At 36.2% G+C, this 13,526-nt stretch overlaps 1 protein-coding gene across 2 annotated transcripts in view; it reads left to right on the top strand.

Annotated features, from left to right (window-relative positions):
- Positions 1–13,526, top strand: part of kremen1 (kringle containing transmembrane protein 1) — a 55,221-nt gene that overhangs the window by 27,904 nt on the left and 13,791 nt on the right. For both annotated transcript variants that reach the window (XM_042753543.1, XM_042753533.1), the window contains exons 2-3: positions 228–390; positions 9,117–9,208. In XM_042753543.1, coding sequence (XP_042609477.1) covers positions 228–390; positions 9,117–9,208 — 255 coding nt within the window. The remainder of the gene's footprint in view (positions 1–227; positions 391–9,116; positions 9,209–13,526) is intronic.

The raw sequence follows: 13,526 nt of genomic DNA, 5'->3' as shown, positions 1-13,526 counted from the left end.
CCATAACCACAATTTCTACCAAACTACATTATTTTCTAAATGTATTGTTTCTATAAAATCATTATAAATTAGTATGGGATTTCTATCAAATAATTTAAGAAGATTTCTGAATATTTCTGTCTGTTTGTACTAGCTAACCACAGTATGCTGGATAAAATGTGTTGCGTTTTTGTAAAATTTCTGTGGAACATTTGGATTGAAAGAATATTTTCTCTTGTGTCTCTCAGAGTGTTATACAGCAAATGGAGAGGACTACAGAGGTCGACAGAACCAAACAAGCCTGGAAGGAGGGAGGCCATGCCTTTTCTGGAATGAGACTTTCCAGCATCCATACAACACCATTAAATACCCCAATGGAGAAGGAGGTCTTGGACCACACAACTTCTGCAGGTCAGGTCAACACTTTGTGTTATTTTGTCTTAGCTTATTTTTATTAGGCTGTTTATTCACCAGCATTAGTCATATTCTTACAATTTATGTGTATGTTAAGTAAAGGGGACGGTACAACAATTTTTGTGAAATAAATTAGCTTTTTTTTTTTTTTTTACAAATTATACACACACACACGCACACACACACAGACACACAGTGAGCATAGAAAAGAATTACCCCCCTTTAAAATAATCACATTTTGTTGCTTTGCAGTCTGAAATGAAGACAGACACAGTTTTTGGTTTATCCAGCTGTATTTACTCAGTGCAACTTATAACATCCAAGTGAAAGCTATAACACCAACATGTCAGAGAAAGTGTAAGAAAATCTTCTGAATGATTAGGGGGACTGTTCCTTTAAATAAGAGAATACATTTTAAGAGAGAACAACCAAGAGGGACACTGTTGCAAAATTCTAAGAGACATTGTGTGATTTTGGCGATGTGTTATAAGAATTTTATTGATACATTCTTCAGTGTCAGAGTGTCACGGTGTCGCCACAGTCTAAAACATTCACATCCTCAACATTACAGATGTTTTATTCATTCAAGTCTCTCTGTCTTTGACCATAAACTGTATTTATATCTATAAGCATCTTAAACACAGATTTAGTCCTTATACCAGCATACTAAATTATTCTGAATTTGTTTCATGTTTTTGGAGAGAAGCATATGCACTCAAATTGTTTCTCAGTAATTCACACTGCAGTGTTTGACTGTGGTCCATGAGTGTAGGTTTATTTTTTTGTGCCTGTCATTATGTGGACTCAGCAGGGCTTGAAGAGTTTACATTTGCAAAGTCGCCCCAAATCCCTCTGTCCTGAAAAAGAAAAAAAAAAAAAACCGCAGCCGAGCGACATTGTGGATGACCGATAACCTCTTTCTATCTTCACCTTCTTTATTCTAGACAAGTTAACTCACAATGCAAGAAGCAAAACGTTACTGTCATAGACCTGTTTTTGTAATAAACAAACTGGTAATCTGACCGGAGTCTAATCACAGATATGATGAAGCTATCTGGGTTCATGCACACGTGTAACACAATATTTCAGCTTTATACTGTTTATAAAGTTTGTCAATTTCAACCAACTCTGGCTGAGTAGCAGTATTTTCTAAATCTTTTGGAGTTTAGAGTTTCTCACAGTTTCCTCAGCTGTTATGTCATTCCTCGGACTGACGATAGTAACTGGAGTGGGATCAGAAAACACAAAGAAGGTGATGAGAGATGGCATGTAAGAGCATGCTACTGCCATACTCTTTTAAATGCTTAAAGGGTTAGTTCACCCAAAAAAAGATCATGTTATTGTGTACACTTCTTTATTATTTGATCCTATACGATTTTTCTTTTTCCATTAAACACTAATCTGTGACTAGGAATACGACTTGTTTGGAATACTTTTGTGGTACTTTGATAGTGATTTTTCTCTTTTTCTCTTTTTTGGACACAGAAAAACACTTAAACTAGCCTTATTTGCTGGTCTTAGCTGTTTTAATCTATTCTCCCAGTCTAAGTCCATAAATAAAGCCCAAAACTATTTTAAAAACGATCTAAACAGACCTACATAACAAGTTTGGCCAGGCTGGAGAAATGTCACCCTATATCTTTTTCTCTCTCTATATATATTTTTGTACTCTATTAGAAGGAAGAATGTACATGAGGGTGAGTACATGACAGTATTTTTATTTTTATGCGGACAATCGCTTTAATGCAGCCTGTCTGTTGCTGTTCAACCATGAGGAGCGGTGCTGTGGTGACTCTGTATATGTGTGTGTGTGCAGGTCCAGCAGACTGTATGATATGGGAAGTGAAAGCCAGATTCAGAGCGGCAGACAGAGATTAAGTGAAGAGAGGGTGATCACGGTCAGGAACACCAGTGTTGATTTTAGGCACACGGTTGCATGGTGTTATGTCTGCTGGCTGTGTATATAGGAATGTCTTTCTGTGTCATAACAGACTTTAGGTTTTGGCTAAAGACTAGCTACAGCAAGGTAGACTTCCAGCAGCAGCACTCGGATCATCCAGAATTCCGTAATCAATCAATCTATCTATCAGTCTGTCACATATACATATGGTATGAAGTTCACTCCTGATCAAAAGGATAGTAGATTTTTAAGAGTTAACAAGAGTCAGGGAAAAGGAGACAAGTGTATGTTTTTAAAAATATGACAAGCATGTTTTTATAGTCTCGGGTACGTGTAAGAGAGGAATGCTTCTGGAAAGCTGCAAGTGTGTGTGTTTCTCTAATGATGTCATAAACTGTTTGCATCTCTTTGTTGGCTTGTCTACACGCCATTTGACTTGAAAGGAGGAAATGCAGTCTTGGCATGTTGAGAGAGCCAGAGACCGAGAGTAAGAGAGAAATGGATGTGCCAAGTCCTAATATTCCTCACATTTCATCTTTATTGTGAGCTGTAAAATAGCTATGAAAACATTGAGAGATGGGGCTGAGAGGAAGCATCCTATTAATTGTGAATAAAAGGAGCTATGAATGTTGGAGAGAGTGAGACGGAAAGGTCTACATCTCATCAGCTTCCTTTCAGACCTGTTATCCACAGCCTGTTTTATACCTCCTTAAGGATAGAGCAATAAAGCTCACTTAACTTTTAATAGTACACTAATAGCAATGCTTAATTGAGGTTTTAAGTAAACCCCATTAATAGAAACGAAATGTGTAGAATTAGTACTATTTAATTTGCAAATGCTTGTATTCTATTCATTTTTGTGTTTGTTAAAAAAACACACACACCATGCAGGGCTCCAGACTGTTACTAAAACAGTTGCAAATGTGATACAAATAAATAAATAAATAAATAAATAAAATTGTGGTACAATCATTTGAAATCTAGTCAGAAAATACAGTATGCATCCATATGCTCTTTCGTTACATATAATGTCGCTATACTGCGCACCAGTGTTTCCCGAATGCAGCAGCAAACACAGTGTGAGTCATGAAGTTTGATTCACAATCAAATGACTCCTATGAATCATTCAAAAAGATTCACAAAAACAGAATCAACTTGCTCAAGAATTAGATTTGGAATCAGACTCACACATTGAATCATTCAGAACTGTCATTAAGTTCTCAACTGATTTCCTCCATGGTATTGTGGATCCATCATAGTACTTTTTGTAGATATAATTTTATGTTTTATCCATTTGTTTTCTGAATTTGTTGAATAGTTATGCATGACGGTGTATGTTAGGAGGGCCTGGGCAACATTACAGAAGTAAAATGGGCTGTGAAACCATTCCATGTTGACTTTAAAAGTCTTGAGATATATTTTTTGTTGCTGCTTTAAACTCAAATGTTTAATTTTCCATTCTCAATCTGTCAAGACTTTAGCTTAAGCGAAAGTGCAAGCAACCGTTAAGCATTTGTGCATTTTCTGTTTACGCTGTTTACTTAGCTGTGAAATTGAATGGTTTGTTATCCACTTTCAGATGTCAGTTCAGTGAGGCAGGCTTGAATTGTTGTGGTTGAATCGACATGTAACGCCACAAGAGTGGCTGTGTGTGATATAGATACAATAGACGATGCGATTGTTTATTTTCCTGCTTTGTTGTTTTTATTCGATTTAGTAGTATAATACTAGATCTCAGCACGTGTACAGGCTCATACTTGAGTCTCATTCCTGCTGTAGCATATGTTTGCCATGTTGAGTGAGCATGGCTCTGAGCATATTAGGCAAATTTCCCTTGCTCATATTTGCTTTGGATACTGGTAAGCTGCAGCGGGCTAATAGTGTGGCTGAGGAAAAAACTATTTTCAGTTCTACCCTACTATAGATTTTACAACACTTTTGTTGTTAAAGAATCCCAGTTTTTTTTTTTATGAATAGCTGTATGCCAGAATTTTAAAAGTTTATCATAAATTTTATGATTGTGGTGCATAATGTGGTTATTAAAGAGAAGCGTTTGAACACAGGCCAGACAAGAACAGCTGCTTTTCTCTCAGTTCAGATGGCCAGTCATAGTGAAACAAATTAGAGCAAGAGAAAAGCGAAAAGGAGTGAGAGAGTGTTGCAATAAACCATAACGGCTCGACACATTGTTCTTGCACATCACAATTAGTGTTGCAATGATATTTGTGGTCACAGTGGAAAGGCTTCTAGTTTTGCTTGTGAAAAACTGCACAGAAAAATATGAACCTTAAGTACACATATTTATCTCTTGCTGCAAAGCGTACCAATGCCAGCTCATAGTTCTATACTTCTTAGATCCCTGATGATTTTATCTACTCAGAAGAAATTTTTATTTCGCAGAGGTTGCTCTTTCATAGCTCAGAAGAGTTGATGATCCTCAGTTGTTTATAAAGTATCAACTTTGCCTCAGGTGTTTCTCCTAAAATACTTTTGGAAATTAATATTGTAGACAGTAAGAATATATAACTGTAAAATAAAAATTGTGGTAATTTATGTGTGACTTACTTTCTTCTGTGGAACATAAAAGAAGATATTTTTGAGAAATGAATTGTGTTTTTGTTCAAAATAATGTTCTTCAGAATAACTTGTAATTGTGTTCTGCAGAAGTTGTTCATAAAAATTGTGTTTTGCAGAAGAAAGAAATTTACACAGGGTTGGAATGGCATGAAGGTGAGAAAATTATGATTTTTTGATGAACTGTCCCTTTAAGAGATGGATACCGTAATTTGGTAATAATTTGTTCTTGGGAGAATTTCATTTTAATTTAATGTGAATTTAATAACATTTGAGTTCATTTTAATCGCAGACTTTGACTGCTGTTATCTCAGTCAAATCTCATCTGTTCTGAAACTCAAGAGGAGAAACGTGAAATTGCTAAGGAAATTTGCTCAGGGGTAATATCTGAGAAGCAAGAGGCTCTTTGCTTTCCTTATCATTGCTGTCTACAAGAAACAATTGAAAATGAAAGAAAGAAGCCAGATGTCCAAGAGCACTAATGAAAATGCTTCTTTCTTTCAATTTTAATACAAATATTTACTTGACCAATTATATTGTCAGAATGGTAATTTAAGTTTTTTATTTTATTTTTTTATTTTATGATCATTGTTACAGATCTGATTATAGACTTGTTTTACTCAATTTTTCAATGTTTAATTTTCTTCAGAATTCAAAAACCTTTTCTTTATGTCCAGGTTTTAGATGTTGAGACCCAGATTTTCAGTGTGGTCTTGGACTTTCCCTGGCTGTTTACACAGTATAAACATATAAAATTGTGTATTTACATAATATGACATTTTACACAATATGAAGAGTGATTACAAAGGGAGATCTCACTGGTGATGGTTGATGTTAACTAGGGGCAGTTCTAAAGTCTTGCCATCTCCTTAAAGAGGTTATAAATCTCCAAAGGCAGGGGTAATTCCCCATCTCATTAACCAGTCCGGACAGATGATGTCCGAGTCATTATGGTAACACATGAAAGGCCCTGAGATTCTTTACTCGTTCACTGAAGGGACTTGACCCTGCAGGATTAACCGGACACACACACACACACACACACACACACACACACACACACACACACACACACACACACACACACACACACACACACACTTATCATCATAAAAGTACACTCTTGCACACACACATGTGCACATACACGTCCACACATTTGAGGAGTCTTGGGGGCAAACAGGTCTGCATTTGGTGATCAAAGCAACCTATTATATCTGGTCTGGAACTGCAGCCCTGCATTTTCTGTGGCTATGCTTTGCTCTCACCCTTGAGGGAAGGAGGGTGATTGATTAGAGGTTTTTAAAAAGATTAAAGGATTAGTTAATGGAAAAAATGAAAATTCAGCCATCATTTACTCATCACATCTCATTCTAACTGAATGATTCTTGCACAGAATACAAACAGAGAAATTTTGAACTGCACTGATTAACTGTCTGAATTGGGACCACAGCTTTCAAGCTTAAAAAAGGATTTAATAAATCACTTTGTAATCATCATAAAATATCATAAAAGTAATTCATATGACTTGTAAACAGACTATAGTCATATGATATGGTTTTGTGTGATGAACAGATCAGAATTTCAGTTGTTATTAACTCATCATCTTCCCCTCCAGTGAGCTGTTAATGGTTGCCAACTCATGTTTGAGTTATTGAGTTGAACTCAAGGACCAGATCAGTCCAGTTCATGAACGAATCATTGAGATTTGTGTGCTGATTCATTGAAAAGATCCCCTTCAGAAGAACAATTTGTTCACAGTTTAGAGTACGTGCCAAGAAGAGCTTTCAGTGCATAACAATTTAAATTCCGTCTGTTACATGGCTTCAGAAGATTTGTAATGTAGTATATGAGTTGTTTGAACCATTTTTATGGTACTTTTTTTGTAATTTCGGAGCTTGGCAGGTCCCAGTTCTCATCTACTTTCATTAAAAAGAGTGTCCAAAGCTATTCTTCAAAACTTCACTTTTTGAGTTCCACAGAAGATAGAAAGTTATGCAGGTTTGGAACAACATGAGGGTGAATTAATGCTGACAAAATTTTCATTTTTGTGTGTGAACTTCCATTAAGTGCTTGCCGTATGACCCCAGAGGCAGCCTGGATCAAATAAAGCCATATAGAAACCTGGCACAAAGTATGAGTATGTTTATATACTGTATGTCTGCCAACAAGACAGATTCCTCTTATAATCTAATCTTCTCCACTGAACCTCAATTGCCCTCAAGACTTCAACTCCAAACAGGTGTCTTTCCTGAAGAGGAGAATTTATTATTCAAAAAAGCTATGCAAAGTAGCCATTATACTTGACTGAGTCATAATGAAAATCCCATCAGGCGTAGGGGTTTGTTGATCTTGATGGTCGAAATACACACTTGGCTCCAAAGCCAGACTGGTTTGTTAGCAGGCCAGATCTTATTCTCCTCAACAGAAAAGAAAAAAAGGAGGGAAAATGGGAGATGTTTAGCTGACTCCAACCTAAGGTTAAGTTTCCCCGCACACAAAAAAGAAAGCACATGAAAAGACGCTTCACTCAATACACTTTCCTGTTCTAAAGAGAAAAGAAGAGAAGCTGGAAAGTGTTTTTGATAGGGGAAGAAAAGACCGTGGCACACCCTTTTGATTCCACCTCACAATGGCTGAAATCAGATAGCTGTCGCCTCAGGGTCGAGCTCGAGATGTTGCATTGTGACTCCTAAAAGACAAGAAGAATAGCTTTTCTTGCAATTATCGTTGTTTCTGACGGCGTGGGCACCCGTAGTGCACATGAAGGGGGATTTGGTCAGACTTTTTTATGATGAATGTGCAGTTCATGAAGGAATCAACCAATCACTCCCTCGTCTGGCTGTGCGGTTGTAATCAATACCCTGTTTGAAGGCTTTTTAGGGTTTGGGCATCAAGGTTTAAAGTACACACCAGAGAGCTTAAAGGGGTTTTGAAGCAGACAAAGCCTGAGAACTCCGCAGGTCACTGTCTGGAAAGGAACAAAGCCCGTCCCCAGGCCCTCTCGTAGACGCCGAGGTGGACATGCTTGGATGGACAGGGCAGGGGGAGAGAAAGAGGCTCAATAAAGCACATAGGTTCCCGCTGTAGGGGGTGTTTCTGTCTGACTGACAACCCTTTAAAAGGCTTTTCTCTTTAGCGACAGCTACGCTTGAACTAAATTATCTGCAGTAACTAATCAAAAGCAGCGACTCTACTAACTTGACATTTTTTCAGTAGCGTGACAATCTTTCAGTTGTTTTCATAGTAGTGTAGCTACTTTTTCACAAGAAGCAAGAAGCTGCACTACCGTTCAAAACTTGGTACAATTTTTTTATTAATTTTTTTTTTTTTTTTTAGGAAATTAATACTTTTATTCAGCTAGGATTCATTAAATTGATCAAAAGTGACAATAAGGACATTTCAAATGTTACAAAAATATATCTTTCCAAATAAATGCTGTTCTTTTGAGTGTTCAGTTCATCAAAGAACAATAACAACAATTTATCACGGTTTCCACAAACATATTAAGCAGCACAACTATTTGTAACATTGATAATAACAAGAAATGTTTCTTCAAATATATTAAGAATAACTACAATTTATCACGGTTTCCACAAACATATTACAATAAGAATGATGCTGAAAATTCAGCTTTGCATTACAGGAATCAATTTCACAATATTACTCTTTTTACTGTATATTTAATCAAATGCAGCCTTGGTGAGGATAAGAGATTTCTTTCAAAAATATTAAAAAATTTTACAGACTCCAAACTTTTGAACAGTAGTATAGACCTTATGCATTTAACAGACGCTTTTATCCAAAGCGACTTACAGTGCATTCAGGCAAACATTTTTGACCTAACATGTGTTCCCTGGGAATCAAACCCACAACCTTTTGCGCTGCTATCGCAATGCAATACCACTGAGCCACAGGAACCACTTATGTGCCAGAGAAACCAGAGAGTTGAGTTAAATAATCTGGTTAATAAAAAAAATCACTGATTCATTTGAATAATTTTTTGAACAAATCACTTGAATGAATGATTCACAGATTCACCTGTAAACACAAGTCATTTGTTGCCACCTACTGGCGTAAAGATGTAACCTACAGAAAATCACTGAAAATTGCCACAAGTTTGTTAGTAGCTTCTGTTGTATCAAACTACTTTTTTTAAAAGGGGAAATTACTGTTTTTGAACTATTTTGGTTCAAAAAGTTTGTCACTTCCCTAACAGTGATTTTAACAGTCTGTCTTTCTCGCACAGGAACCCAGATGGAGATGTTCGGCCATGGTGTTACATCGCAGATCTCGAGGATGGAATCTACTGGAAATACTGTGATATTCCGACTTGTCAAAGTAAGTGTTTAAAGTGAAAATAACATAGAAATGAACAATAAACAATGAGCACAATCTACATTAGGAACTAGGCCAAAAAACTTTGCGTTCCCATCATCTGGATTATAAAACTGATATGCAAAACCACCTTTTTGGAAAGGACTCTAATTGCTCCATCAGAAATCACACTGTCCCAGCATGCACAGATACGTTTGTGGTGCTTGTCATCACTTGATGTTTTTGCGATCTCCACCCAGAGAGCATATACAAGAGTTTGTGTGTGTACTGAAAGTTTGTGTTTACCGCAAAACATTAGATTGATAATTAATTAATCATTTAACCTGTATTTAACATTGTTTCATATAATCAGTGCAGAAAGTTTCTTTCTTTCTTTTTCTTTCTTTCTTTCTTTCTTTCTTTCTTTCTTTTCTTTCTTTCTTTTTCTTTCTTTCTTTCTTTCTTTCTTCATATTAGTGAGTAAGTCTTTCTGTGTGTGTCTCACGGGCATGTATGTGTGTGCATGTGTGTACGAGTACTAACTCATTTTCCTGTCAGTCAGATTTGTATAATCCCACTAAGCGTGTTTTCTACTGTACTGGCAGAGAAACAGAATGTTTGTGTGTGTGTGTGTGTGTGTGTGTGTGTGTGTGTGTGTGTGTGTGTGTAATCTGATAGCCCCTGCTCCTCAGTTTCATCTCACTAATCACACCCCATAAACAAGAGCTGACACATAGTATCACAGGATGGGTAGAGTGTGAATACAAAACTGTACAGCTGTGGCATACACCAGGAATGTATCTCAGTAGAGCTTAGTCTGAAGTTCACTTCCAGTACATTTGTAAATTTTACAGCTTCTCAATACAGTGCATATCATTCATGATAAGTAAATGTATAAATTAGGATGGTCAATTTAACATGTTAATTAAGCTCAGTTAATTAAAGAAAAAGAAATAATGTGGTTAAAAAAGTTGATAAATACAATTTAAAAAAAGTAAAAAAAAAAAAATAATAATAAAAAATGCATTTAATGACCACTGGAGCAATTCATGGTTGATATACTTAAATTGTTTTGGGAATCTGTGTTTCCAAAGTCATTTAATGCAGTGAGGGATGGAAAATACAGTCAGTTCAAAATATTTTTTTTTTTATTGTCCTTAGTTAATTATGTAATATATTTTTGTACTTTCTATTGATCAAAGAATCATGAAAAAGTTGTATCACAGTTTTAACAAAAATATTAAGACAACTGTTTAACATTGATAATAATAAGAAACGTTTCTTGAGCATCAAATCAGCATATTAGAATGATTTTTTTGAAGAATTATATGACATTGAAGACTGAAGTAATGGCTGCTGATCATTCAGATTTGCCATCACAGGAATAAATTACACATAAAAATATATCAAAATAGAAAACAGTTATTTTAAATTGTAATAATTTTTTCACAATATTACTGTTTTACTGTACTTTTGATTTAAAGCAGACTCAGAAACATTCAAAAATCTTACCAACCCCAAACTTTTGAATGGTAGTGTATTTTTAATCTTTCACTGGCTGAAAGTTAAACTACACGGATGAATGCTATACTAAAAAGAATGAACTTCCATCCTTTCCATGGCGTTTTTCAAAGTCTCTAACTTTACATTTTAAACTTTATTAAAAATCACTGAGACCACCTTGAAACTGCACAGCATTTTCAAACAACTCACTTTTTCTTCAGAAAAATCTAAAAAATCTAGTTAGGAATGTTAATTTGGCCATCCATCAGTTTGATGCTGATGTTGTTTTTTTCAGTGACATGTATTCCTGGTTTTCCATGCTAGTTTGAAGCCTGCTGCTCAGAGTTTTAAAGCTTTAGCTTAATTTTTCATCTCCAGTTGAACAAATAAGAGCCGTACCCACTGTCCAGCACAATTACACTCACTGACCCATTTCCCAAAAAGTGCCATACACACATTAATCTGTCTGGATGCCCCTTATCTCTGTGCCTGAGTGGAGCTAACAAAGCCCACCCAACTAATGCCCCTCTAGGCTGAGATTGTCTTCCATGGCAGGCAAATTTAGGACAGCTTTTGTCACAGCCAGTTGTCTTCTGTGTTAGGCTCACTGATTTGAATCTGGTTTACCGTAAATGTGTTTGTGTGTACCGGCTTGTAACCCATCTGATTATTATTATTTTTTTTCATGTCCCAGATTCCCGTCAGCTTTCAGGGCATCGCCCATATCAAGTACAGCCCTCAACATGCTCCTGTTTCGGCTTGGGTATCATTAGATGGGTCTTGGGTCTTGGGTGGTGCCCTGAAGCCACGATGCCCACAATGCTGGCAATGAAAGCAAGGCGATTTGTTGGACTTTTTAGCTCCAGGCAGTCGTTATGTTGTAAAATCAAAAGGCAGTCGGCACAATCGTAGCATCACAACCGACACGCGTACATGCACCTGAGGCCGTTTCCCTATTTGTTACATGGGATGAAAGAACAGAATTTACCCCAATCTCCATTAGGCACACTGTCAAGTGCAAAATGACACTTATCTTTGCAGTATGTATGAGAGGTAGAATTTTTCCCTTTTAAGGTGTTTTTTTCTCTCTCTCTGAATAACAGTAACCTGTCTTAGATGTCTTATCATGTTAACCATCTCTATAGACTTATTGTCTCTTTTACCATCACACATACACATATTTATGCATTATTATGCAAATTCCACAAAGAATTACAAAGAAATGGCAATTAACACACTAAATATATGACATTCTGATTTAGAAAGACTGAAATTGTATTTTCCAGTAAAACATGCAATGATTTTTGTTTTATTTACAACCTTTTTTTTTTTACATTGTGGCGCTGATTTAAATCACTCAATGTGCATATTAACATGATGGGACATGTTTACTTTCACTAGGATCTTTTATAGTTAGCAAATATGCAGCATGTAGGTTTGGTGCCAAATAACTGGGATGGTTAAGAGTCAAGTGAGAGTCATAAGAGAACCAGCTGCATTCCATTATTTTCTTAAAGTGAACAACAACAGCACCTGTTAAATGTGCTTTTTTGTTGCCTTTGATCAATAATCATGCTCAGTTATCAACCACAGGTGTGTGTGTGTGTGTGATGATTGGCTCAAGGTGATGTTTGGATATGCTCTTTAACCTTCCACAATAACAGATGAGAAGACTGGTTTCAGTGCCTCCCTGTCATGACACTGTCAATTGGGAATGTAATCTAATGATTCCGGTTTTGACTTCTGGTTTTGAATTCCAGTTCAATGAGTGGTTCCATTAATAATTCTTTTAGTACTTGTAAAAAAAAAAAAAAATGTTAGTTAGTAGTGAAAATAATAGTAGTATTAATACAATAGTGTTTTCTTTTTGTTTTTTATAATTTATTACTTTGATCATTTTTATACAATGCTACTGTGAAAACTCATAGTGTATCTTTAACTAAATGTTATCATATAGACAACCAGTCATTAACTACACTGATTTAAATCTAACAAACCTTACAATAAGTACAACCTCTTTATGTGTTTGATTCACTAAAGATAACCGACTCATAAGAATCATTCATTTGGGAATCAGAATTCACTGGGCACACTGTATACATAAGCTGCTTTTGTTCAGGAACTGGATTTCGCTGGATGTGCTCTATGTTTTTGATTAAAAAAGAAAAAAGAACCGACTCATAAGAGTCATTCATTCAGGAATTGGGCTGCAGTGGTTGGACTGTATGTTTTTGATTCCCTAAAAAATACTGACCTTAAGAGTCGATTGTTCAGGATTCAGATGACACTGGTTGCGCTGTTTTTGATTCATCTGCTTCGTTGGATGATTGCATGTGCGACTTGAATGCAGATCAAATTTTTCCTCTGCGTTCTTCAAATGTACGCACAGATATGGTTATATAAATTCCCTCCTCTCTATCATGACATCATTTATCTCATAACTGACTAAGCAGACTGATGAAATACGGGTTCATCTTCATTAACAGCAACAAAGCGGAAATGTCTGTTTTTTTTTCCACACTCAGCAGATGTTGATGAACCCTCTTGTGTTTTGGGAAATTAAAGACAGGTGATATTTTTATATTCCCTTCTGTCTCTTTAAATTCTTTGGGCCACTGTACCTCATGACCCATGGCCGGTCCAGCGAGGGATTGGAGATGAGATCTGTAGAGCTCTTTTCATTGTTGTTTCACTCATCTGCCCTCTGAAAACACTTTAATTATTCTGTTTCAATTGAGAACGCCTCCCTCAATCTTTAATTAAGCATGCAGTCACTCCCTGAAGGCCGTGGCGGTGAAAAGCATTGATCTTAGCTTCAGTTGTGTCGTAACATGGCCTC

This window comes from Cyprinus carpio, chromosome A5 (assembly GCF_018340385.1).
Source record: "Cyprinus carpio isolate SPL01 chromosome A5, ASM1834038v1, whole genome shotgun sequence".
Taxonomy (NCBI): Eukaryota; Metazoa; Chordata; class Actinopteri; order Cypriniformes; family Cyprinidae; genus Cyprinus; species Cyprinus carpio.
Note: the sequence above shows the minus strand (reverse complement) of the source record. Positions and strands in the feature narration are given on the sequence as shown.